General features: G+C 56.7%; 1 protein-coding gene across 2 annotated transcripts in view; it reads left to right on the forward strand.

Moving 5' to 3' along the window:
• Positions 1-5121: 5121 nt before the first annotated feature.
• The window catches only part of PHF21B (PHD finger protein 21B), a 96963-nt gene continuing 74883 nt past the window's right edge, over positions 5122-27201 (forward strand). The window contains exons 1-3 of one of the 2 annotated variants that reach the window (XM_032644155.1): positions 5122-5243; positions 5523-5637; positions 6499-6564. In XM_032644155.1, the coding sequence (XP_032500046.1) occupies positions 5584-5637; positions 6499-6564 (120 nt within the window). In that variant the 5' untranslated portion in view covers positions 5122-5243; positions 5523-5583. Of the gene's footprint in view, positions 5244-5522; positions 5638-6135; positions 6330-6498; positions 6565-27201 lie in introns of those variants that run through there. The other variant, XM_032644156.1, reaches the window with a different exon arrangement.

The following is a 27201-nucleotide window of genomic DNA, read 5'->3' on the forward strand; positions in this document are numbered from 1 at the left end:
GTTGGATCCCTCTACTGAGAGGCTGTGGGAGGGATTAAGTGAGGACCAGCAGGGGACAGATGAGCTCAAGGGAAGAACTTCCTTTCCGGAGATCATTTCCTTTTTTTGTTTTTTTGGAAAACAGCACTTTTAGGAAAAAATACATCTAAAGTCTGCGTTCAGAGCAGAGACCTTGAACACTGCAGGGCGAGTGGGTCCTGTCTGGTGCCTGGAGGAGGGGATGGGCAGCCCTCCCTCCAGTGCGTCAGCGAGGGTCCAAGGGGTGGGGACTGTGCTGTGCTGGACGTGTGTCCAGGGCATTTGTGGCGCCCCAGGTCGTGTCCCCGTGACCGTGAGCAGGTCCTGGTAGCTGCACTGTGCCTGTGTTTCCTCACTCGCTGGGGGGAGGTCATCACTCCTGCCCTCCCAGGCCTCTGCAGCTGCTGTGTTGGTGGCATCAAGCGACTCTCCGAGGGCCAGGGCGTGGAGTTGACGAGGGATATCAACGCGTTTCCGGCGAGCCGTCCATGTGCACAGCCCCCCCAGGGGGGAATTCTGAGGCCCCAAACGTCCTGAGTTTCCTCCACCACCGAGTGTGTTGCTTATTTGGCAGGAAACCCTGCCCTGAGCTGACAGGAGGCTCTTCACTGCCCTCATTGTGCTTCTGGTGAGTAGAAGTGCATCTGGCTGTGGAAATACCGAGGTTTGATAATTGAGGAATGAGGTGACCCGCTGGAGAGGTCAGGAATGTTTGGTCCACGCTTCAGGTGACTATTAAAATCTGAGAAATTTTGGTCACTGTGTATCAGAACGTACCTGGCCCCGTGCTGGGTGCTTGCTAGACCTCGCGCCGTCTTCTAATGAGGAGATGCAGGAGCGAGGGTCCCAGAAACCGCCCAAGAGGCCAGAGAGCCGCGGGGCAGCGGGACCTGGAGTAGAGCCTTTGCCTGCTCATCGGAACTAAACGGTGTGTGGGATCCCTGGGGCCACTGTAACAAGGTACCACCGACTGGGGAGGGGGCACTTAAAACCACAGAAATGTTTTTGTTCACAGTCTGGAGGCCAGAAGTCCTAGATCAAGACGTCAGCAGGGCTGGTTCCTTTTGGAGGAGAATCCTTCCCAAGTCTCCTCCAGCTTCCTGTGGTTCCGACAATGCTTGGCGTTCCTCGGCTTACAGACGCCAACCTCTGTCTCCGTCGTCACAGGGCCTTCTCCCTGTGTGTCTCTCTCCGCTCCCCTACTTATAAGGACACCAGTCACATTGGATTTAGGGCCCACCCTGATCCAGTACAACTTCATCTTAACTAATGACCAGAAGTGTGTGTGATATGCGGCTGGAGAGAGGAGGGGATGACTCCAGGGACTGATGGGTAGGGCCGATGCCCTGTGGGGCTGCTGAACTCACACTAGCATGTATTGAGTGGAGATGCCCGGCAACCTCCAAGGAGATGCACCGGGGCAGCTGGGGCACAGGTCTGAGCCTGCCAGTGTCCGGCAGGTGTCTCCCAGGTACGATATCGCGCAGCCCCTGAGCTGGCAGGCAAGTGACTGGACAGGGTCTGGCCACCCACTTTGCAGGAAGCAGAGTGACTGTCATGCTGCTGTCGGCTCTATGGCTCGACGCGAGTGAGGCCTGAGTCTTCTGCACCGGCGTCCCAGGCTCTAGACAGCACTGTCCCTGACCTCTAGCCACTGCTCTGGACCAAGGGGAACTGTGCCAGGGTAAGATGAAGTGGAGCATTGGGAAGACAGCAGTCCCTGGAGTCACGATAGGATCACATGAAATACAGGATGCCTTCTAGAGAGGGCAGAAAATGGTGCCTACAACAGTAACACCAATGGAAGTCAAATCTGTACCCTCCCTGAGAACTCACTCATATGCCTGTTCAGACATTCAAGCCCCCCCAAACCCTCACTTCCTCTGTGCCAAGTCTGCGGTAGCCCCAGGAATCTGCGCCTGCCTCCCGGTGCTGCTTGTGAAGTCCTTTTTCAACATTCACCTTGGCCTTTTAGGAATCTTTCCCAGGAAGAGAAACTGAAGACTCATTCTTTAGTCTGAGAATATTCACGAAGATGTTCGGTTCTTTCCAGTGGACTAAGGGCTTCTCATTAACCCTCACCAGAACACTGCATTATGAGAGCTACAGCTATTCCCCTTCTGAGTCGGGTCCTTCCAAAGCAGAGGGCAAATCGAGCTTAAAGTCTGTTTCTGAGGTGCAATCCTAGGGCAGCAAGAGTAAGGGAAAGACAAGGAGAGAAAAACCACGGGGACAGATTATTGGGCTCTCCGCCACTTCCCACGAATGACAGCTGTTTGTTGGGTTCTGTGGGATGTTTAACAGGCCTCCTGGTGGGCCCACTGGGCCCCAGAGCATTCTAACCAGCTAGGGACGGAGCGATGTTGATTTGCTGGCTCCTTCCTGAATCCTGTTTCTAGTTGGTCCAAGTTCATTTGATGAAGTAACTCGCTCCCCTGGACTCCTGAGTTGTGTTTTTCAGCCCGTTGGTCGGTCTACCCCAAGGTGTAGAGCTTCACTCAGAAGCCAGAACAGGCGGGAGCAGCAGGGCCCCCGAGGGTCCACAGGGTTGGACACGGTGCTGGAGCCACTGCAGCTCCCCCTGTGGCAGGAGCGTGGCCGAGGCTGTGCTCCAGCCCTCACTTCGAGGCCAGTTAAGCTGGGGGTGGGCAGAGACTGTGATTGGGGCTCTCCACTGAGCAAGCAGCCAAGGTCTGGGGCCAGGAGGCGCCGAGTGGGTCTGGGGGTAACTGCGGTTGGGTGGATAATTCCCATTTTACATCCGAAGAAATGGAGGCTAGGAGATGTTCAGTAACTTGTCAAGAGGTGGACCCAAGTCTCGAACCCAGATATCCAGGCTCCAGTCCAGGCCCCCGTCCACCTGACCACAATGCAAGTAAGAGAAATGTGGACGCTGGGATGAATTGCAGACATGGCTCATGTCTATGGCCATGATTAACAGCTCACCTTTCCAAAAATGGAACCTACCTTCCTTTCAGCCTTCATTCATTCTCGCTCACTTACTCATCAGGTAAGCACCTACTTGACTCCAGGGCCCTGTGCCTTCCGTCAACACCCGTATACTGTGCTCTGCCCACAAGCCAGACCCAGAGTCGGCTCAGGCTCCAGCGGGGAAGCAGTTACCTTTCCTCTGGGGCGGAATGTCCCCCTTGCTAAGTAAGCTCTTCATGGTGAGTCTTCAGAGGGAGGAGTGAAGAATTGATGTGTAGAAATGAGAAGAAGTTCCCAGAAAAGGTGGCATTTGAAGTGACTCTTGGGGGATGAAGAGGATTTTAAAAAGCGGGTTCTGAGAGAAAGGGCATTCCAGATGGACAGCATGGGCCAAGAGCGGGTGTCCCGGCGTGCGGGACGCTTTAAGGGAAAAGTGTGTCTGAAGCAGCAGCACAGAACTCCTTGTAGGTTTTGTTTCTGTTTTCTTTTTTCTCCACATAACCAGTCCCCTCACTGTCAGAGAGCACCCAGCCCTAGGCCTTTGTCACTTGCTCAGGAATTAGGTAACTGAAAACAACAGAGAAGAGGATCATTGACGGAAACTTGCCAACAGCACCATCCCCCCAGTCAGCATCTGCCTGAGGCTGTGTAGGTCATGGACAGCTTGAATATCCTCTCTGTTGATTTAATTACATACATGGCCAATGAAATGATTATGAAATTTTACTAAAAAGCCAGTGACATTTACAGAGATTACAATAGGAACCCTCTCGCATGCACTCTCCCTCTGGCCCTGGGAACACTGGTCCCTGGGCAGTCTACTTTCCCTGGCTGGTGTCCAGGCCAGCTAAAGTGCTAAGTAGAGGGGGACACCATCCAAGCTGGGCTGAACCTGGAGTGGAAGGAGCCAGAGTCAGACTTTTTGTTTTGCATTTGGTGAGCCCTGCTTCTCCCCAGCTGGCGCTAGACGAAACCGATGACAGCGCTTAGCACGCGCATTAGTTTTTTGAGTTTTTAACAAAGCTCACAAAGTAATCAGTGATTCCTCGCTGAGTGTTTCCCAAAGGCTAGGTGCTGGGGGTGGGGAGAAGACCCTGGTGTTCGGGGGGCCCAAGAAACACAGCAAGTCACTTGTGGCAAATGTCCTGAATAGGAGGTCAGAACAACACTGGGGTCCCGACCTGAAAAAAATTCCAACAACTTCTGCTGACAGTAGAAGCAAGGGGCGTGCGCACGTTGGTACATGCTGAAAGGGGCCATTTGTTAACTGCCTGTGCCTGGGTATTTTTTGTGCTGCAGAGGAATACGAAGCTATAATGATTCATCGGTGTAAACGTTTAACGTTTACTTTGAGTAATACGGTTGCACCATTTCTCCCCAGCATCTCTCAAACATACCAGGATGCTGCCGATACGGCACAAAGCTTTCCGACGTTAATTGGTAAAGATGGTAACTCCACGATGCTAATCGACTCGGAGACATTAACCTCCTGGCTGCGGGGCTGGGAGTTTTGAAATGCGATCTCGGCAGCTGTAGTTATAATTGTTTAATGTCACATTGACCGGGCACGTTTACGATTTTTAACAACAGTCTTAAAAAGTCTAGTGACATCTGTTGAGAGTTTAATTGTGAGTGTAAAAAAAAATCATTAAAGGAACAGTCAAGAGATCAATTTTCATACTGTTTAAATAACACGGTGGCCATCAGGCGGTGGCGGAATCTGGCGACATGAGTAATTTAATCTCCCAAGTCGCAGCGCCAGTGCACAGGAGGCAGTAGGGGAGGGAGGCGGACGGAGACAGAGAAAGAGGGAGCAGCGGGAAAGGGGGATCGGCGAGAGCCAGAGGAGAACAGAAATGGAAAAGTGGACATTTCCCCTCCCACCGGAAAGTATCTCCAACCCCGGCCTCAAGCTGGGCGTCCGGTTTTCCTCGGCTTTGGCTGGGGGCGGGGGCAGAACGGAGGAGGAGCAGCCGGCGCGAGCGGCCCGGGGGCTGGCGCCCCAAGCCGCGGGGTCGGGAGTTTGCGCCCCTCCGCGCCGCCACTTTTGTTCTGCGCTCCAGGCGCCGGGCCGCGGCGGGGCGGCCGTGCGCACGCGCGGGCGGGGCGGGGGCGGGGCGGGCGGCGGGCTCCGGCACCGCCCCCCGCCGCCCCGGCCCGCTCCATCCGGGCACTGCCGAATTAGCATCGTGCCGAGGCACAACTTTGCCGAGGCCCAGCGAGATCCAGGCGCGCGCTCCGGAGGAAATATAGTCCCTGCTGGCTGGCGGCTCTCGCGGGCGGCGGCGGCAGCGGCGGCGGCGGGGCGGGCGCGCGCGGGGCTGCGCGGGGCTGCGCGGGGCTCCCGGCGCCGGGGGGCCATGCGCCGGGCCGCGCCGGCAGCCTGGGGACCCGGCGCAACTTGCCGGGCAGCCTGAGGAGTTGGGGCGGCCGCGGGCTCGGCGCCGCGGCGCCCGGCCGCCTTTCTTCCCCCTCGCCAGAACCCGCCTCCCTTTTGGCCGTGGGGGAGGGGGCTCGTGTCCCCCCCTCCCCGGAGACCCGGTCGGCCCCCGTCCGCTCCAGCCCCCGCGGAGCCGCGCAACTTCCCCGGAGCCGGGGCCAAAGTGAGCGCAAAGTGCTGCCCAAGTTGCCGGGATGGAGCTGCAGAGCCGGCCCGAGGCGCTCGCCGTGGAACTCGCGCGCCACCAGGTAGGCGGTCGGGGGCTGCGGGCCTGGGGTCGGGGCTCCAGGCACCGGAGACCCGCGTCCTCTTCCCCGTCGCAGGGTCTTCAGGGCTGGAGGGGCTCGGAGGGGCCCCTCCTTGAGCCTGCCCCAGGGGCGGGGGGCGTATGTACATGAACGGACCCCCCTCTTTGGGCTTCCCCTCTGCCCCCTCCTTTCGTACAATCCTGCACAGTTTGGGGGTCGAGGGCCCTTGGGACCCGAGCCTGGAGTCTTCTCTTTCTCGAGCAGGGTCTGCAGGACAGGGGTCCCGGGAGGGGACCCCTTGGTGCGCCTGCCCGGGGTGCGTGTGAGAGTGTGTGCGCCGACCCCCTCCGGCCCCCATCCTCCGGTGCAATCCTGCACAGTTTGCAAAAGTAGTTTTGGCGATTGTTGCTCCGGCGAGCAGCGGCGTGGCGTCCGGAGCCCGAGCGGTATTGCGGCGTGCGCGTGTGTGTGTTGGGGAGATTAGGACGCGACTTGAATATTTATGAGCTTTGCTCGACACGGACTCGCCGTGTTTACTTGGCTCTTTGTTCCTCCCCCCTCCCCCGGCACACACTCACACTCACTCGCACACGTACCCCGGCCTGCAAACTTGCACGGCTCGGGCCGCGCCGCCGGGTGGCCACGGCCCCCGCCCCGCCCCGCGAGCTGCCCAGATGCGGCGGCAGCCACAGGTAAGCGGCCCCGTGCGGCACTGCCCGGCCGCCGCGCGTGCGGGACGCGGCCGGGGGAACTTGGGGCGCGCGGCTGGCGGCCCGGGCCGGGGGCTGCGGCCCGCGGGACTCCGGGCGCACTTGACGCCCGGGGCGGCCGGCCTGAGCCCGCTTCTCCGTGTTTCCGCAGAACGGCGACCTCAAGAAACAGCTCCACGAGAGGCAGCCGCGGATCGCCGCGCTCAGCGACAAACAAGTAAGCGAGCTGGAGCCTGCCCCCCGCCTCCCGCCCGGGGTGGGGAGGAGGGGTCGCCGGGCACTTTGGCAGCACCCTGAAAAGTGCCGGCCTCGGCGCCGCGCGCTCAGACTCCCAAAGGAGTCTCTCCAGCCCTCAAAGTTACCCGCACCCCCTTTTCTGGAAAGAAAGAGCCGGATTCTTGGAGGCCGAGGGGGGAGAGCGCGGCTCCCGCGGTGGCCGAAAGAGAGAAGCTGCACTTAAAAGGCGGCGAGCAGCCCGGCGTCCATTTTGAGTTGGTGGACATGTTTTTGGAATGTGGAAATTCTCCCGGCTCAGTGTCCCCCGCCTCACGCTGTTGTGAGGGTGGGGGGAGAGGGGGCGGTAATTCGGGCCTGGACACCAAACTACTTGGAAGCGATTTCTGGGTTCCGTTGCAAATCTTATTTAAAGAATCGTTCCTCCGGGCCCCCCTCCCCTCCACTTCTCCAGCATCACTTTTATTCTTGGAACCTGACGCCAGCTCCCGGGGAACAAAAGAAAGGCGCCCCCAGGACCCCCCAGTTCTGCCCCAACTTTGGTCTCCGGGCATCAGGTGTAGACTGGGACACGCAAGAAGCTCATTGCGATGGGGGGCACGCCCGCCGACCCCTCCCGGCCCCTCGGCGAGGAAAAGTTGTCCATTGTGACTTAGTTGCGCTGAGCTCAGCGGTAGGGGTTTCAGCACCACGAACAGATGCCGCCGCCGGAGCGCGGCCGGCCGCGCGCCCCCGCCCCCTCCCTCCCCGCCGCTCGCTCCCCTCCCCCTCCGCCCCTCCCCCTGCGCTCCCTGCCGGCACACGCACTCCCGCCCCTTCCCCGAGCCGCCCCGAGCCGAGAACTTTGAGCGGCGCAGCCAATGGCGCTCTCGGGGCTCCGAGGCTGGCGGGGACTGGGGCGCCGGCGCCCTCCCCGCTGCCCCCTCCCCTTCCTCCGCCCGCCCCGCGGGCCCGCCCCCGCCCCGCCGCGCCCCCGGGCCATCGATCGCGCTTCCTTCGGAATGCCGGCCGCCGCCGTCAGCATCAAACTTGGCCCGCGCTGGCCCCCGCCCCCCCACCGGCCGCTGAGCTGGCCCCCTTCTTCCTCCCCCAACTCCCGGCGGGGGCGGCCCGTGCAGAAGCCCCCGCCCTGGAGGGATTGACGGTGCGGGGAGAGACGTGGACGAGACTGGCGGGGGAGAACTCGGAGGCCGGGTGTTCATTTCGAGTCTTTAAAGTTGAAAAGTGGTGGGAGGGGGCGTGCGGGAGAGGAGGGGGCCGGGGGTTGCGGAAAGAAAGATGGCTGTTCCCGCGGGTCCGCGCCTGGTCGGGGGCGCCCGGCTGGACGGGAGGGTTGGGACGAATGCATTAACCCCTTTCTGGCGGTGCCGCGGCCCCCCGTCCCCGGCCGCGCGCGCCCGCCCGCCCGGCCCGCGCCCCCGCTCAGGAGTGGAAGCTTCCATTCCCGCCGGAGGGTGGGGGGGCGGCGCGCGGCCCCGGCGAAGTCGGGGAGTTCGCGGGGGGAGGGGACCCAGGCCCGGCATTACCATTTTGATTGCTTTGATGCCATTTTTGGAGGGGGAGGGGTTGGAAGACCCTTCTCCGCTGAGCACAAAGATGTTTAATCACTGTATGGAATCAAATCAAATAGTTTCTTTAAAAAAGAAAAAATCCACCACCAAATCTGGTACAGTGTGATAGCCGAGGGTTACTAAGCCTTTTTTCCACTGGGTAAAACGGCAAGTTGTTGACTCTTATGCTCGGAGTAGAAGATTTAAAAGAGAGGGGAGAGGAAATCCAATAATCCGGCAGCTTTTATCGCAACAATGTCTCTTTATGTGTGCTTCTACATGGCAGTAGTTTTACTGTTTGGAGTGGCTTTTCGGAGCTTAGGTTTGATCATTTCTGTATTGTAGCCAACTATTTCAAGGCTGTTTAAATTTTTATGATGATAGTAAATGAGTGGCTATTTATTATCTGTCATGCTTGAATTTAGATGAGGCAGAGAGAAACATTTGAAAATCATGTTTGAAGGTTGCGGTGCCGCTCGGCGAAGGAACTGTCCTACTCCAGGCTGCCTTTGCCTTTAAAATTGAACTCGGAGAAGGATGCTTGTGAACGGAATGTACCTCCATCTTTTTGTGTGTGTTTAAAAAGAAAGAAAGAAAAAAACAGAAACTTTTGTTTTCTGGCCTTTTAAAAATATTTCTCTTTTAAATGACCAAAAATAACATCTGGTAAGTATCCGGCGTTTGTCCTGGCCATTGGAACTTGTGTTTGTAACTGTAAGTGTGTTGTTTTTCCTTTTTCCTTTGTGGCATTTTACATAGCAAGGGCTCATAAAAGAGGGAGGGAGGGCCTGGGGCTGTGGTGTAGCATGTTAATAAAGCTGCCTTGTCTCTCCCAAGCTCCGCGGTGAAATCCTTCAGAGGTCACCTATGAAATGAGTTGGGCAGACTTAACATTTACTGTCTTTCTCTCCTTGGGAGAGTTTGGTGGAGATTGGCAGCTTGGCTGGGGAAAGGTCGATGCATGAGCTCTTGGAGGTGATTGGGGCTGCACCCAGGGCTTTGAAGAGGAGAAGTAGGCTCTGCTTAGTTACCCCAGCGCCTGCCCAGGAGGAGCGGAAATGCCGGATCGGGGATTAAAAAGCCAGTGTTTCAGAGTTTGCTTTTAACTCACCAGAAGAGTAAAGGTAGTGTCCCTTTAGTGATGTGCTTGGGGAAGAACTCACACCATCTTCCTCCCGGGAGATGTGGGTTTTTTGTCCTGCTCCCGCTTGGAATATGGGATAGAAAGGTTACGTTTCAATTAGAGGTGCATATGAGGAGGGCGAGCTTGATAGTAAAAGGGACAGATGACCCCATTATCCACATTTGTTAGAGATACGGTAGCAGCAAGTGACACCTTTTGGTGCCTAGCCACCAATTTCCCATTCATGCCCTTGGCACTAGAATTTATTTACTTACTTCTAGAAACATGGACAGGTGCTTAAAGATGTTTATCAAGGACTCCTAGAAGAAGATGGGTTGTTTGTTGGTCAGCAGTAGAGAGATACAAGGTCTGTGTAAGTGTCCAGCGTTTCTCCCACCATTGGTGGACTAGGGGATAAACAAGAAGCCAGCTTCCATAGGACCGCGCTATTTGAAAACAGAGTTCATATTTTTTCCTTAAAAAAAAAATAATGAGAGAGCTGTGGGGCAGTTGGTCAGATCTGAGTCGTGGGCCAGCCCACTTCGGCCGGGCTGCATTCCCAGGTGTGGCGGCCCCTCACCACTGGGTTGTGATTCTGGTGGAAGATGGACCCCTTCCTTGTCTTTAACGAGATATGATGTGTGAAGACGTCATTAGTTGCTCCAGTGGTTTTACGCCGTGAATTTGCAGCACATGGAGAGAGGCAGTAACATTTTCATCTAAATTGTCAAGCAACAAGCACTTCCGTGTAAATACCAGACCCGTCATAAATCCTGGAGGGTTTGTGTTTTTTTCCTCCCTCTTTGGAGTTCTCGACGCAACATGTAGATGCCACGGGAAGCAGGCATCTTCAGACCTGAACTTCACGCAAGTCCAGCTTCCCCACAGGGTTGTGAGAGGGGCCTCCTGTATCGACGGCAGTCCGAGCTGGCGTGGCAGAGAGAGCACCGGCCTCCGCCCCAGTGAACCTGGGGCCTTGCGTGCCGCTCCATCCGTCGACTTGATGGACTCCGGATTCCGAGGGGATGTCCTCAAGTGCAGCAATAAAAATGTCTTCTTGAAAGGTATTACGTATGTGGCACTCGCCCAGGCGCTGAATCACATCTTCGCTGTGATTCACTAGCTGTTGTACCTTGGACACCAGAGGGATTCCACAGTGGAAGCGTCCACCAAACAAAATTGCAGGGTGGGTTTATTCTGAAAGCTCCCCAGTTGTTTTCAGTCCTTCAGTAAAAGGATGTGCCATTGTCCAAGCTCTGCCCCCGAGTCTGCTCTCATCCAGGAGGCTAAATTTTAATCTTCCTGACCTAGAGTTCAAGATCGCATTCTTAAAATAGCACCATTACATGTGAAAGAGAAAACTAATGCTGTCTCTCCAAGCTCCGCCTTTCACATTCTGGAAAAGAGCATGGGGTTGAGACAGCAGGGGCCTAGTCCTGGCTTTGCCCGCTGCCACCTGCTTGGCCTTGACCCCTGACTCCCCCTCCCACAGCCAGAGTCTCCCAGACCCACACTTTGATCTGAGCCGTATTCCTGGGGCCCCTCTTCCCCTCCATCTGTCCACCCCTCTGGTCCCTCCCGCATCATCTCTTAGCTGGAAGATTACAGTAGCCTCCACCCTGCATCCACGTAAAAAAAAGCTTTATTGAAATATGATTCACATATCGCATAATTCACCCATTTAAAGTTTACAGTTAAGTATTGTTTTGTACGTTCACAGATATTTGCAGCCGATCACCACCATCGATTTTAGAACATTTTCATCATCTCAGAAAGAAACCCTTTGGGTATCATCCCCGCTGCACACCCCACCCCCAGGCCCTAAGCAACCGCTAAGCTACTCTCTGTCTTTATAAATCTACTTTTTATCGCTATAGAGTTACTCATTCTGGACTTTTATGTGAATGCAGTTATATAACGTGTGGTCTTATATGACGAGCTTCTTTCACTGAGCGTAATGTTTCAGGGTTCTTGCAAGTTGTAGCGCGTGTCAGTACTCAATTCTTTCTTATGTCTGAATAATAGTCCATTGTATGGGAGGCCGCGTTTTGCATCCATTCACCAGCTGATGGGCACTGGGCTTGTTTCCACCTTTAGGCTCCTGTGAACGGTGTACTGCGTTTCCTCATGCCCCCTCTGGTTCATCCTCCACCAGAGTAAGTGTCTTAAAACTTGAACAGGATCACGGCGCTCCCTTGCTTGAGACCTTCCAGTGGTTTCCCCGCTGCTCTCTGCGGGGGCTGACCCTGCCCCCCTGCTCGGCCCCCAGCAGTGCGGCTCCTTGGCTGTTACCCAGCAGGGCCTCGGGTACCGCAAACATCTTCCTGTCCTGGAGGCTGCTGAGCGTCATCCGTCCTCATCTTTTCATGAACGTCCGACGTCTCTGCTGGACCGTAAGCTCCCTGAGGAGCAGGGGCCGTGCTGCTCCGCCCCTCCCCCTGGGATCCGAGAGCAATGCCTTGTTGGGCTGGATGCTTATGGGGTGAATGAGCGGGTGACCGTAAGAAGATAGGTGTGCGATCGGTGGTGGTGAGCAGCGGGGCCCAACTGGAGTCCCTGGGAGCCATCCTTCTTAGGCCTGCAGTGAACAGAGTCTTAAAATCATATGTTTGGAACGAGCAGGCAGAGATGGATAAGACTGGAAGCTCCCTGCTCTCGGAAACCTCACAGGACAGTGAGGTGTAGGTAACCACGTGTCAAGGAAATTCCAGAGAAGTTCTGTGAAAACCACGCCTTGCGGCCCCTGGGGATGGAAGACAGCTTCCTGGGGGAGGGGGGTCCCCAAGGGTGCCTGGGGTTGTGGACAGGAGGAGCAAGTAGCCCAGCTGAGGGCTGATGGCCTGAGGAAACCTGCAGGTGCTGGCGAGTTTCTGGCAGTTGAACCATGGGAGAGAGACAGACAGACAGACAGCAGAGAAGGCAGGCTGGGGCCGGAGCCAGGAAGGCACCGAATGCCAGGTGAAGGGCCTGGGTTTTGTGCCAGGGCTGGGAAATGGCCGGGGGCTGTCCGGGCTCTGGTGCTGAGGGGAGACTAGAAGGGAGAAGCGTGAAGGAGGCCTGAACCCACTCCCAGCTTGGCCCGGCCACGTGAGCTCCGTGATGCCTGTCACCTGCGTAGAAGGCTCTTGCAGGGATGGTGGCACCCGCGTGTGACGTGGGAGAGGAGAGGAGGCTGCTGGACCCTGGGTGACCAGCACATAACAGGCTGTGAGGGCAGGGACTTGTGCGGACCCTCCCCCCTCCTGCCTTCACCAGAGCTTCTTAAGGCTGAGAAGTTAGTGGGGGGACACTTCTGGAACCCTCTAGAAGATGACTCGGTGGGCATCTCTGCACGGTTGGTTTAAGGGGAAAAAATGTGTGTGTGTATATAACATATTTACATGTATAGGTTATATTTTTATTGTTGACTTTGTTTTTTTTTTTTTACTATTTATAAAGTGTATAATAGCAAATAGTAATTACAGTCGACCCTTGAGCAACGCGGGGGTCAGAGGTGGCGACCTTCTGCACAGACACTGTGTATATAGTTGGTCCTACATATAAGGCAGGGCCTCCGTATCCGTGGATTCAACCACCCGTGGATCACATAGGACTGCAGTGTGCACTGCTGAAAAAATCTGTGTGTAAGTGGACCCGCATGTAAAAGTGGACCCGCGCAGTGCAAACCCACGTTGTCCAAGGGTCAACTGTGTATTGATTTGTGCCAGTAAATACGCGTGAAGTCTGTGCAGTGTATATGACATCAGTTGACAGTTTGTCCAGGATTGTGTTTCTAAAACGAGAGGAAGGATTTGTTGAAATAAGACAAATAATTACCACGCCCCTGCTAAAGTAAAATCTTGCTGAGGAAGGCGGGGATTCTTGCTATTATTTCTGTAACGTTAGGAGCTAAGGAAGAATTCGACTTTTAACAAAGTTTTTATTGTGAAAGCAACACCTGCTCATTGGGGAAATGTCCGCAGCGCAGATGTGAGAGTCATAAAGCGTGACCCCTCTTCCGCCCCATCCTACGCGTGGACGAGAGCAGCGCTGGCCCTGAGGCGTGTTCGTAGGATGTGCTCTGTGCGCACGCGGCGTCTGTAACATGGATAAACATGCTTAGTGGACACGCTGCCAGGCACGCTATACCTACACTTGCTTTTGACCCTTGACGTTGTGTTCCGGACATCTCTTGGGACCAACGCAGTTTAATTCCACGAACGTTTAATGATGGGCTCCTGCCTGGTGGAGGATGCGGGGGTGATGGTGGGTGATGTGCTGGGGTTAGTAATCGCGGCATCGCACGTTATGAGGCTTTACCCTCGCGACGTGGTTTCGCTTGGTCTCTGCTCGCAGGAAGTTTCACGTGTAGTTGGGGAGGCTGGCGTATCCACCATCACCCCTCCCGTGAGCTCTCTGCAGGAGAGGTTTAGCTCGGGGGCTCAGCCAGCAGCAGACGGGGTGATGTGCTGTGATGAGGTGCGTGGGGTTGCTCTCAGGAGGTGACATTTGCACCTGTGGGGAAGCAGAGCCATCGCACACCCAGTGCTCTCTGCTGCACTGGTATTCTTCGGTGGGTCTGTTCCGTCGCGTCTTTTTGTTCGATTGTCATGATCATCTCGCGGCTTGGGTCAGGCGGGGCAGGTGAGAGAAGGGCAGCTTCCCAAGGTCAGACGGCTTGGGACCCCAGAGAGGGTGCCCTCTGTTTCAGTCCCTGCCTGGCGTCTAGCTGGCCCCCTGCCTCTAGGGTCTGACAAAGCGTAGCTGGAGGTAGCTGGAGGAGGAGGCCCGACAGTCAGGACACCAGGGTTCCTATCCCAGCTCTTTGCCTCCGGCTGTGTGGCCTCGAGCAAGTCGTTCTGCTTCCTTGAGCTCTGTTTCCTCTCTGTAAAGTGGGTGTGGTTGTTGTAAAAACTACCCCACCGGGTTATTGAGATGAAATCAGATCAGAGATGAGAAAGTGCATCTCAACTCCCGAGCAGAGCAAAGGGGTTGATTTGAAGAGAACTGTGTTGGCTGCATCAGTGACCCCAGGACACTCCTGCCACGCCCTGCCCTGCACCCGCGGGACTGGAGCCTTTGCACTGTTGCTGGTCCCTCTTCGGGGCGTATGCTGTTCATCCCTCCTGGTAGAGGTTGACGGTGACTGCGCCGCCTTCTCTGCCAGTCCAGGGAGTTGGCTCTGATACGTTAGCCTCTTGAAACACCTGCTGTCGGAACTGTACAACTGATTTCAATCAACTTTGAATTTTTTCGTGGCGACCACTCTGATGATAACTGTGGAAATCCCATGATGCCTCGTTAGAGCTGCTGGCTATGATGGTTAGCCCTGTGGTTTAGCAAGTTTTTCCTCCAACGCTTTTGTCTTTTCAGGACCGAATCGCGGGCTTGCCGCCGTTTCTGCTCCACTTGCGCGAGCCGATGCCTGAACGTGGCTGCTGTCCGGTCCGCCAGCGAGCCCGGCTCGGGGCCTGAGCACGTGGGGGGGGGCCTGCCCGCGGGGCAGCGTCCCGGGCACATCCTGGTCACGCACGGAGGGCTCGAGGAGGCCCCTTTGCGGGGTGTGTGTCGGCTCGCCCTCCAAGGCCCTTGCCGCAGACACGGGAGGGCTTTGGGGGCAGAGGCGGTTTTCTGGAGGAGGGTGCAACTGCCGTTCACCTTCTCCACACTGTTGGAATTTACAGCTTTTCAGGAAACAGGACTCTGGGTTTGCCTTCACTTGCAGAAGAGTCCCGCTAAGAAGGCTTTTCACTTTCGTCTCCGAGAAGCATGTAAGAAAGAGGTTAAGCACCGGCTTTACAACTGGGTAGCCTGGAGTTGTAAACCCCGCTCCGCGCTTCGAAGGCCGTAAAATGGGGTAACAGTGCAACGCCCGTGAGACAGCCGAGTGCTGGCGTGTGGGGTGCTCGGGAGACGACACGCACGTGGCGCTGGCGGGATTAAGTGAGATGAGACGTGACCCTCGGGCCATGGTGAGCCCTCAGCAGGTGGGGTGCGGGCGTCACAAGTCACAGCTTTCCCATCTGATGCTGACCCTGGGCCAGGCCCCTTCTAGCTCTCCAGGGACCAAGTCGGTCGCTGTTCACACAGCCCTTTAGGGAAGGCCCGCTCTTAATTACCATTTTACTTGGGGGACGGCTGAAGCCCAGAGAGGTTGAGTGGCTTGTTGACATCACACGGCTGGCAAGGGCAGGAGCTGCAGTCCAGGTCTGGGCCCTTGTGGCCTCACGAACTTGGCGCCTACGCTGGAGCATGTGACGGAGATGCGACAACACTCTGTGTCCTGCGTGTGAGATGTAACTCCAGGGTGAGTGTTCCAGTAAAAGGAGATGGAGGTGGTACGTCAGAGAGCGCCACCAGCAGGCTAGCAGCTGCTTGCGCTAATGAGTGGGAACTTTACCCTGAAGTGCAACGTCGTGGAACTGGGGAGGGGGCCTGGGTCTGCATCCGGTCTCTGCCTCTGGCACCGGGCTGGGGAGCGTGGGGCAGGCTGGGTGAAGTGAGGGGTCTCGGCAGTGCAGAAGCTGAGCCAGCGGCAGGCGGGAGGTTTGGACTTGACCCCGAAGCGAATACTCCTCCACCCCCTGCTTTGTCATCCCTGCTGTGGCCTGAGCCCCTCTCTGGCTTGGCTACTTCAGTATTTCCTGTTATCACTGTTGTTGTTGTTTTCTGCTTTAAGGTGGAGGCATCTTTCTCATTTGGAAACGGCCTGTATTCTCCAAAGGAACGAACACGCTTCCTTAAGTTTTTTTCCCCCTTTGGGTCATTACTTATTGTTTGGTAGTAGTTTCCGAGCGTGTGATGAGAAACGCTGATGCAGCTTTCTTCTGGTGATGACCTCTGACTGCCACCAGCGGGCGTCCCTGAAGCCTCAGATGGGCTGCGCTTTGCTTTTTTTTTTTTTTTTTTCTTTTTTAGTTCAGGGTTGAGCGGTCCTTAGCCCCCAGGTAGGATAAGGTCAGGCTGTGTGGGTCCTTGTCTCAAAGTGGGGACAGTGCTACTTCCCAAGCAGGGTTGTCCCAAGGGTCAGTGAGGACGCGTGTCTCGAGTGCCAGGTGTAATTCCTGGCTGGCCTGCAGTGGGGCAGCTGAGTGATGGGGGAGCTGTTATCAGCATAGTTTATTAACAGTCATACGAGAAGCAGCGATCTGGCTGTGCCCCAGAGATGCTACTGCCATGGAGAAGTAGACGGGCAACTGTAGCTTTTTGTCGGGACAGAGACCTCTGGGTTGCCTCTTTGTCTCCACGGACGGGTGTGTCCGCAGTTGGGACTGGGCCCTAAATTTGGGATTTGGTCTTTGGACCCGAGACTTGGTCTGACGGCGTAAAACACAGGATGTGCAAGGCCGGGGGGGCCTCTGCGGGGCACCTCCCCAAGCCCCCTTTTTCCAACTGGAACTACGGCCCTGAGTAGAGGTGGTGATGACACCCGGGGGCCCCGGGGGTCCCAGGGCTCCAGTCTTCCTGACCGCGGCGCAGCCGCACGGGAAGCCCGTGGTTTTCCTTTAAGCCATTAAGTTCTGTTCGCTGGTGTTTTGTTTCAGAAGCGGCTCGCCCACAAGGGTGGCCGCTGTTTGAGACATGCTGGGGTCCCACGCACGATGTCCTCGTGCCGACAGTAGGGCCGCTGGGGGCACGGCACGGTGGTTTTCAGAAGGTGGTCGTACTTTCAGAGCAGCTGGCTTCCGGTTGGCACAAGTCGGGGTGGCAGCTCCGGCAGGACACGGTGCATTCTGGAACTGTCCGTTTAATGAAACTTACTGCATCAGATCGACTGTCAGTCTGTAGGTGCGGGTACATTGCAGGAAGATGAGCACCTGCCGAGCCTGCTTGCCGCCCAGACCGCCTGCATGCGCGTCTGCACTGGGGGGGTGGAGGTTGGTCGTGGACGTGTGTATGGCCGAGGCCGTAACCTACACGTTCACAAACAGCGAAGCGTCTATCAGATTTTGCAAAGTCACCCTCCAAAGTAGAAAAGGTGATAAAAACACTAATTTGGGGGGGTCCCTCTTTAGGGGGAACAGTGGCTGCCTCTTGATCTCTTGGGTGGAGGCAGCAGAAAGGTACTTGAAATGGCAGGTGGGGGTTCTGGTGGGGCCTCCCTGGGGGACACATCCCAGCAGGCCGTCGTGGGGGACACCGTCATCAGTTTGGGGAGAAGCTTTTTGCCCCAGGAAAGAGAACAAGACGGGGATGGGGCAGGCAGAGAGAGGAAGGGAGAGGGGTGTGTTTCTTTTCAGTGTGACTCAGGCGGAAAGCCAATCTGCGCATGTAAATGAACTTGAAAATGCAATTAGAGATATATACATATTAGAGACGGTGATCCAGAATTTCCTGTGAGATGCGGGTCACCAGGTGACAAGCTGCATTCCTCACAACCAGTGACACTAACTCTTCTCCGTGATCAACGCGTCTCAGCAGTGATGAACGCGCCCCAGGTGAACGCTGCATTATTCCTTAAGCTACGGCCCCGCTGAGTGCAGAGTTTTCTGTACCTTCAGCACCAGCGTCCTCTTCCCAGCTGTCACTGCCAAGGGCCTCAGGACGCGTCCTCCAAGGGCCTGTCCTGGCTTGACGAGAGGTGACAAAACAGTCAGCCGTGTTGTTGTGGACAGAGGTCGGAGGGGCCCTGGACGCTCTTGCGGCTGCAGGCGCTGGGAAGTGGACACGTGGCAAAGAGTGCCCGGCTGGGTCTCAGAGCGGATCTGGGGCCGGGGAGGCCAGGGAGGTGCGGCGTCCGGGGCTGGAAGGGGACAGGGTGGCAGAGCCCCTGTGTCTCATGCTCCTTTGTGTTCCCTCCGGGGCGTGCCCACCAGCGTGTGCAGAAGTGAGCGCTTGGATGGTGAGGGTGGCAGCCACGGCTCGGTACCGAGTTGTGGCGTTTGGCACACGCTACTGGGCGCCCAGTCTGTGCTGGGCACTGGGGACACAGCAGTGGACAGAATAGGCCCTTGAGATGTGCTCACAGTCCGAGAGGGGAAACAGGCAACAGGCAAAAACCATCGTAAATGAGTTATGGAGTTGGTGGGAAGGTGACCGGTGCCCTGGCAGAGGTAGAGCGGGCAAGGCGCGCGGGGCTGGGGGCAGGTGGCTATTTTAAATAGTGTGTTCGAGAGGGGCCTCAGGCCTTGGAGCCGAGGCCTGCAGGAGTAGCTGGAGGAGTGAGCCCTGTGGCTCTCTGCAGAAAGAGTGTCCCAGGTAGAAGGAACAGCTCGTGCAGAGGTCCTGAGATGGGTCATGCCTGGCGTTTCCCACGGAGGCCAGTGCGGCCGGGAGAGTGAGTGACAGGTGGGTGTGAGGGGGGAGGTCAGAGAGCTGATGGAACAGGGCGGCGACTGGTCGCTCCAGCACGGCTGACCCCCACCTTTAAATCAGCGACTGGCCGTGATGAAGAAGAGAAAGCGGGGGCTTCCCTGGTGGCGCAGTGGTTGAGAGTCCGCCCGCCGATGCAGGGGACGCGGGTTCGTGCCCCGGTCCGGGAGGATCCCACATGCCGCGGAGCGGCTGGGCCCGTGAGCCATGGCCGCTGAGCCTGTGCGTCCGGAGCCTGTGCTCCGCAGCGGGAGAGGCCACAGCGGTGAGAGGCCCGCGTACCTCAAAAAAAAAAAAAGAGAGAAAGCGGCCCTTTCGTGGGGCGGAGTTTTGACTAGAAGCTGGAAGGTACTAGAAGGCCAATTTCAGCTCCAGGGCTGGCGGAATTCCCGTACAGAGGGATCTGCCTGGGGCTAGAACTGGTTGTTCTGAGACCTTTGACCGCCAAGCCAGCACCTCATAGCAAAGGGGAAGTGGCACCAACGCCAGCTGGATGGGAGGTCAGGCTGGCTGGCCCTGTGCTGAGGTTCTGTGGTTCAGAAAAGCCCAGGCTCCTCAGGGCTCCATCCCTGACCAGTCCCAACCTGAGATGCTCTGACCCTCGCAGGATCACAGACTCTGACGCTGTGGGCGGGCCGGAGAGCGGTCCTGCTGAGGGAGTCATGCCCTGCGGTGCGAGGGGACGGGTGGGGGGTGGGGGCAGCCAGGCCAGCGCCACCCCTGCCATCACTTGGTGTGGGCCCCAGGCAGCCTGCTTTTTTGATTTTGTTCAAGAATCATGAACAATCAAGAATTCATGAGCCGGAAACCCATGCTTACGAGAAACCTGCAGTTTAGGTGTGGGTGGTACGTTACGGCCTTTTCTAGACGCATTGGCCCGAAGGACGCTCCGCAGCCCAGACCGAGCCTGCGTCCTCTGGTCGCCCTTCCGAGTCCCCTCGTCCAGCTCCGTCAGGCTGGCCGTGATCTGGTAATTCCCTGCCTCCGTGTCCCCCGCTCACCATCCCGCCTGGTACCTACATTCAGAGCTATGGGGCGAGCTGGAGTCAGACCGTGAGCCCTGAGGTCCAGCGAGCCCGCTGCCCTGGAGCCCCCAGCGCTGGTATAAGGGGAACAGTCGGTGATGCTGCGACCAGAGGGCCGCCGAGTTTCTTCAAGAGCCTTCATCTCTCCTTTAGATAAAGAAGTGGCGCTCAAATATATTTCTGTAAATAAAACAGTCCCGCCCCCAGCCCGGGCCCAAGTCGGTGGCTTGTTGAAGTTACTTTATTAATGAGCTTGCTGAGTGGGCTTGAATGGGGGCCGCGCTCTCATATCGCGGATCTAATTATAAACACGAGGGACGGTACCAAATAAGCAGGCTTTAAAGGGAGAAGAGTCTGACAGCTTGGTTTAAAGTGTCCTTTAATGAACTTCTTTGGCACTTGTATCTTAGCAACACATTTTATTACGTCCCGGTGCAGCTGGACTCGGGCACGGTAATTTATCCCCCCCCCCAGCTCCCCCCACTCTGACTTTCTTTGGTGACTGGAGGGAGGAATGTACTGACCCGATTTTTCATGGCTGGGCTTGCATCCCTTCTGCTTTGTTCAGTTGATGAAAAAGGCGAACAGGGTGCCAGGAGCAGGGGACCTTGCAGGCCGGCAGGAGGGACGGTGGCCCCAGCCTGGAGGGTGGGCGGCCGCCCAGCTCGGATGCCGGTGTCGCAGGCTGCCTTGTGGACATGCTGAATCTCTCTCCAGCGCACCCTGGGTTTGGGTATTTTTATCTGGACTTCTTTCCTGTTTTGACACTAATTTGGATACGGCGGAAGTAGGGACATTTGCAAATCTTTCCTCGTAATCAGCAAGCCTGTAAGTGGGGGTGGGCGGTGTCCTAGATGAAGTGGACATGGGGGAGGGCAGCACAGGAGCGGGGCTGGGGCACTGGGCTGGGGGGACCTTCCGGCCCAGGGACCTCGGCCGGTACTTCCCTTCCCTGAGTCGTAACTCCCTCTCGTCTGCTGTATGAGGCTCCTGCGCTGCTGTAACAGAGCGCCACACGCCGGGCAGCTGAAATGTACTCCCTCCTGGTCTAGAGGTCGGAAGCCTGAAATCAAGGTGCCTGCGTGGCCGCGCTCCCTCCAGAGCCAAGGGGAGGATCCTTCCTGCCGCTTCCGGCTCCTGCGGGCTGCTGGCGCTGCTGGGCTCGCGGCCGCACCGCTCTGGTCTCTGCCTCTGTCTTCACGTGGCCGTCTTCCCTCTGAGTCTGTGTCTTCTCTTCTTACAAGGACCCAAATCATTATATTTAGGGCCCCCCAATCCAGTATGATCTCAACTGATTATATCTGCAGAGACCCAATTACCAAATAAGGTCACACTCTGAGGTTTTGGGTGGGTGTGAATTCTGGGGGGGGGTGGGGGGCGGGGACACTGTTTAACCCACTATATCTACCAGTTGAAGCTAGTCACGCCTGCCTCAGATTATGGTTGGGGGTCCAAGTAGCTGGAGGCTGCTCCCTGCTGACCCTGCCAGGGCCGCCTTCCCTACAGCCAGGAGCCGAGATGGAGAAACAAAGGTAACCTGCCCCGTTGCAGGAGTGGGCTGGCTGTGTCTGCTGAACACGTTACCTTCTGTGGGTGGGAGGATGGAGCCTGCACCCCGCTGTGGCAGGTGAGAATATGCCTTTACTTCTCCCAACAACTTTACCGTCGTCCCCATTTTTCTTACTTTTTTTTTGGGGGGGGGCCACACCGCACGGCCTGCGGGATCCCAGTTCCCCGACCAGGGATCGAACCCAGGCCCCCCTGCAGTGGAAGCGCGGAGTCTCAAACACTGGACCGCCAGGGGATTTCCACCGTCCGCATTTTTCAGGGGAGGAAACTGAGGCTCAGAGGGGTGCAGTTACTCATCCAGGGGCTTAGCTTGGGCTGACATGAACCAGGGTGGTCTGGGCCCCCGGCCCCTGCACCGACTGTGTATCATACCGGCTGCCACCAAGACAGAACACCCAGCCTGCGTAAGCAGCTGGCCCCTGCCAGCAGGGCCAGCGTGCTGCCAGCCCAGGGACGCCACACGTGTGTACGGCATCTGAGGTTCACCAACGCCCCCCTTCCCCGCATCTGATGCCGTGTGGCCCCTGGCACCTCGGGGAGTGGCGGACCGGGGGGATCCCTGTTGCACTGAGGGTGAGGATGCCAAATCCCTGCCACATCCCCAGGGCTGATGGATAGGCTTTGATCTTTCTGAGTCAGTTTCTGCATCTGTAAAATGGGCTAACACTTTACCATCTTCCTCAGAGGGTAATTGTGAGGGTGAGATGAAAAAACACAAGGGGAAATCCAGCCTGTGGGCTCGGAGGGCTGGGTGTGGGGCCCACAGGATGAGCAAGGGCCCCAAGGGTCACGTGACAAAGGGCGGGATGTCATCCCGCCAAATTGTGTAGCTGGTTGCCCAGCAAGTCGCCTGCCCAAGTGGCTCCTTGGCACATGTGCATCCCATTCCCCTGAAAGGTCCTGGAGTCCAGGCGAGACTCAGGATGAGCTGTGGGAGTTGCCTCCTAGTGGACGCACGTGGGTCCACGTCCTGCCTCTGCCTCTGCAGTCTTGGCCGTAGAGACCTCTTCTGCCCTGTGCCCCAGGCCGCGCGCACGTGTGCTCTCCTGGCTCCCAGATCCTGCCAACAGGTCAGGGTTCCACCGTCGTCCTTTAGGCAGTGCCTCCCTGACACCCACTGCCCTGGGCCCGTGTTCTTTGCCTCCAGTACCGCCCCCCCGCCCCGATGCTGCTGCTCCAGTGATTACTAGAGAGTGGGAGCTGCGTGAGGTAGGCCCCCCCGAGGCCTCTCCTGTCCCGCTGGCTCTGGGCACACTGCAGGAGCTGGCCAATGGCCTGGCCCCTGGGGGACTGGTCGTGTGTGGTTTGTAAAGGAACCCTTTTCGCCTGGGCCACTCTTTAATCAGGTGCTTCAGTGTGGACCTGCGGAAACACTTGTTGAAAGACCATTATTGGTCGTTCAGCCAGTATTCAGTGAGTGACCATTGTGTCCTCGGCGCCGGGTGACCGTGGCCTGAGAGGTAAAGAGGAGGAGGTGGTCTGGGGTCACATCGTTATTATCAATATTGATGTCATCAGTAAAAGTCTGCTTTACCCCACGTAGGTGCTTGTATGTCCTTTTACCCCTACCCCCAGCCCGCTCAGTCCACCCCTCCTAATTCTCTAGGTCCTGCCCTGTGGCAGATGTCAGGGACTTGGATGTACACGAGACACAGCCTCTGAGAACAAGAGTGAGAGGGAGATGGGGGGAGAGGGAGGGGGAGCGAGCAGGCCGACAGCAGTTGTCACTGCTGCACCCAGGTGTCACAGGGGCTCCGGTGCAAGCCTCTGGGGTGAAGCTGCCGGTAGGGGTGGTGGCGCTCAGTTCTTGTTGGGAAGCATTAGGGTGTGAATCTGCCCATTTGACAGATGAGGAAACCGAAAGGTAGAGAGATGAGGTGACCTGCCCAAGGCCCACAGCGAGTGAGGGGCAGCACCTGGATTCTGGAAGCATCTGCTTGACTGCAGGAGGCCCTCTTATCCCCACTTTGCAGATGAAGAAACTGAGGCCCTGCGAGGCCAAGTTAACTTTCCCACGTCACCAGCTCCAGGCCCCCAGCCAGGTCTTCGACCCCAGAGCTTTCCCTTCCCCTGGGCTGTGCTAGAGGAGGAGGCTGGCAGCCGCGGTTGAAGGAGCCCTGCCGTCCTGACCTCGAGCTGGCTCGGCCGTGCTCACACTGCCCGCTCCCTTCCCTTTCTGCTGTCCGCGCCCCTCCCAGCTCAGAGTCCAGTTCAGGCTGCAGCTCATTCGCGTTGCTGTGTGCCCATCACCACCGTCCTCCCGAGCGTCCCCTCTGGCCCGGCAGGCAGGGCAGCACTGCTCTTACATGCCACGTAAGCTTCGAGTGGCTCTGTCCACACCCTTGCGGAATCCCCCCCTGGAGGGGAAGTTAGCGGTGCTTCCTGAGACTGCAGAGGGTGTGGAGGGACGGGAACTGCACGGAGCTGAATTTTGTCCTAACCTCGAGAACTTTCTAAGGATCAGGGTGCGCATGGAGAGAGCTGGCCACCCCAAGAGGTAACAAGCTTCTGCCACAGTGAGGGATGCTGTGGGTATTTGCACGTGGGGTTAGACGGGGCCAGGTGGGCTCCCTTCCGACCAGGAGTTGGCGCAGCAGTCTGTGGCCCCGGCCCCGGCCCCGTTCTTCAGCTACCTCATCGACACGTTACTGAGTGCATTCTGGGAGGCACCAAAGGAAGGGAAGTCCAGGGTTCTTGGCAGCCCCTTCCCCCTCCAAACCCAGCTGACCCCCCTGGCCAGCACAGAAAAACCAGTGGGGATGCTGTCCCGTGTCCCTAGGTGAGTCCTCCTGCCATGTGCCTGGATGGAGGCCAGCAGAGCCAAGAGTCAGGCTGGAGGAGGGGGCCACATGGGGCACACCTCGATGGAGGCGGGGGAGGCGAGCGGCAGCACAGAGCCGCCAGCCAGGACGCGGCCTCTGGAAAGAGCCCTCTTCCTCCAGGCGGGTTTACTCATTCTCACTTCACATCCTTGGTGCACAAAGGCGAAAATTACAAACGTTCATGACTGACTTGTGCCCCAGCTGGAGTAAGGCCCGCTTGCACTGCTGTGGACAGCAGCTGAGGCTGTCCCGTCCCCCGTGACAGCCCCGAGGGGTGGGCAGGCCCAGAAGTAGGCTCAGGAGGGGGACCCGTGTTGACCCCACCGTTGACCGTTGCAGCTTCCCTTCGGAGGTGCACAGAGCTCGCCTCGGACGGGCAGTTAGTGGGCTTTTGCCGTTTCTTTTTTTTGTTAACACGCCATGGGTTTGTTAAGTGACACTGAATATTCCATTGTGGAAAAGTATATAAAACGTAAGATTTACCATCTCAACCATTTTCAAGTGGACAATTCAGTGGCGTTAAGTACATTCGCGATGTTAATGCACCCCTCACCGTCATCTCTTCCCAAGCTGAAGCTGTCCCCACGCAACACAACTCCCCTCCCCCCCTCCCCCTCCCCCAGCTCCTGGCAGCCGCCATTCCACTTTCTGTCTCTGAATTTGATGACTCTCCGTCCCTGTCTAAGTGGGATCATACAGTGTGTGTCCTTCTGTGTCTGACTTACTTCACTGAGCATGACGTCCTTGAGTCCATCCATGTTGTCGCCTGTATCCGTGCTTCATTCCTTTTTAAGGCTGGGTAACATTCCCTCCTGTGTATACACCACCTCTTGTTCATCCATTCACCTGTGGATGGGCGTTTGAGTGATTTCCACCTTTCTGGCTCATGGGAATAATGCTGCTGTGAACGTGGGGATACAGGTATCTGTTCGAGTCCTTGCTTTCCGTTACTTTGGGTACATAGCTGAAGTGTAATTGCTGGGCTGGACTTTTGCTTTTCATCCTAGACAAACCCATGGCAGAGAGAAGCCTGAGCAGTTGCCTCGGTCGTCCCGAGCGTAGACAGTCTAGGGTCAGCCCCCTCCATCAGACCGACGTCCTGTGACCTTGGGATCCCTAGTTTCGACATCATCATCTTCTAGGGAACTTGGGGTGTCCCCGCTGGCTTCCCAGTCCCTGGCCAGTCTCTGCACTGTGGAGGTGGGTGTGGCTCATGTGGATGCAGCAGAAGCTTCCATGAAGCCTGTCGGCTCCTTCAGAGCACACTTTACAAAGGGGAGTTCGCGTCCGCAAGGATTTCTCCCGCTAGAGTTTTGTGTTGACATTAAAAACATGGACAATGGGCTTCCCTGGTGGCGCAGTGGTTAAGAATCCGCCTGCCAATGCAGGAGACACGGGTTCCAGCCCTGGTCCCGGAAGATCCCACATGCCGCGGAGCAACTAAGCCCGTGCGCCACAACTACTGAGCCTGTGCTCTACAGCCCGCCAGCCACAACTACTGAGCCCGCAAGCCACAGCTACTGAAGCTTCTGTGCCTAGAGCCCATGCTCTGCAACAAAGAGTAGCCCCCGCGCGCCGCAACTAGAGAAAGCCTGCGCGCAGCAACGAAGACCCAACGCAGCCAAAGATAAATGAAATAAATAAATTAAAAAAAAAAAAAACGGACGTTAAACACGTAACCTGCTTGTGGTAGTTCGTGCAGACGTTACAGTATGTGATTTATTTTCCCTTTTTTTCTCTTACAATGATTAGTTAATGCAGATATGGGACCGATTCCCTGGAGTCCTCTCACTCATTAACGACTAACATCTATACAGCGGTGTTTTGGTGTATCCAGCACTGCCACGTATATTAACCTACTGGAAGGTCACGTTTCACGGGTGAAAAAGCCATGTCCACGGCCCCCATGGGTAAGAACCCAGAGGAGGGAGGCCCGTGGGCTTGGGAGGCTGCTTCCTGGAGCCACTGTCACCACGGCCGCGTCTTGCCCTTTCCCTGACCAGGGGTTCAGGGGTGTCATTGTTGAAAGGTTCCCCAAGTCTGCTGATGAAGTGGCTGGCTCTTCGAGGGGACCCTCAGCTGGGTTCCCTCGCTGTGTTGGCCTGGCCTGGCCCGGGGTGAGGTACGCCACCGCCAACTTGTACACAGGCTCCTCCCGGCGTGCAGAAAAGAGCAGCAATCCACAGACTCTTCGCAATTAAACTTCTTTTTCTGGCATGAGTGTTTCTTAAACTTTTGTTGTTTGGGCTCTAGCAGAGGACGGAATGACATAAGTAGCAGACAAAAACGTACAGTTGGCTGTGATTATTTTGAAGACTCGGAGGATGTCTGTTTTTACGTGCAGATAAATGCAGTTCTGTTTTCTACAGTAAAGTCTTTCCTTGGTGGGATTGGATGTGTCAGTAGTTCATGGTGTTCTGCAGTATGTTATCTCTAGGCTCTGCTTCCTGGTTAAATTTGACAGATGCTGACCACATTCTCCAAGGATTCCCTCTTCATCATTCCCACTGGTTGAGTCCTTCTGTGACAGGGAGCTTACTACCTCCTGACAAGTCCACCCAGGCCTGGACAGCTCTGAGTTTCAGGGCAGTCCACCTTGTTTTGAGGCCCATCAGTTCTCATACTTCCCATCCATCCATCTACCCACTGGGGGAGACCTTTATGATCCATGGACTGGTAGGCAGTGGAGTGCGTGTGTGTGCGTGTCTGTGTGTGTGTGTGTGTGCGTGTGTGTGTGTGTGTGTGTGTGTTGGGAGCTCCATAGAATTAAGAACCGTAAGCCTCAGTGTCTGCCGTCAGGGAGCCACTCATTACCATGGAGGGCAGTTAGGTAGCAGCCTGGGATCAGGATGTGATGACCAGAGATGGCAGCCAGCTGTGCTCCAGGCAGTCAGAAGACGGGGAGACTTCTTGCTCTAGACCTTGACCTGAACAATTCCGTGTGGTTTCAACTCTCAGGCCCCAGCTCTATTCTTGTTCGTCTTGTGACCTTGAGCAGGTTATTGACTATCCTTCAGCTTCCTTTGACTCACCTGAGAAGCGGAGATAATACGAGCAATTGCCCATAGAACTCGAAGGATGGGGCAGGGTGATGGATGGTAGGAGCTTAGCAAAGAGCCTGGTGCACAGTGAGGGCTCCGGAGAAACGAGTTCTCACCGTGTGTCTCCAGGCCAGGCCGTTATCGTCTGCTGCTGAGTTTCGGAGACACCATCTCTCTGGAGTCCCACTGGCCTCAGCTC

Source organism: Phocoena sinus, chromosome 10 (assembly GCF_008692025.1).
Source record: "Phocoena sinus isolate mPhoSin1 chromosome 10, mPhoSin1.pri, whole genome shotgun sequence".
NCBI classification, from domain to species: Eukaryota; Metazoa; Chordata; class Mammalia; order Artiodactyla; family Phocoenidae; genus Phocoena; species Phocoena sinus.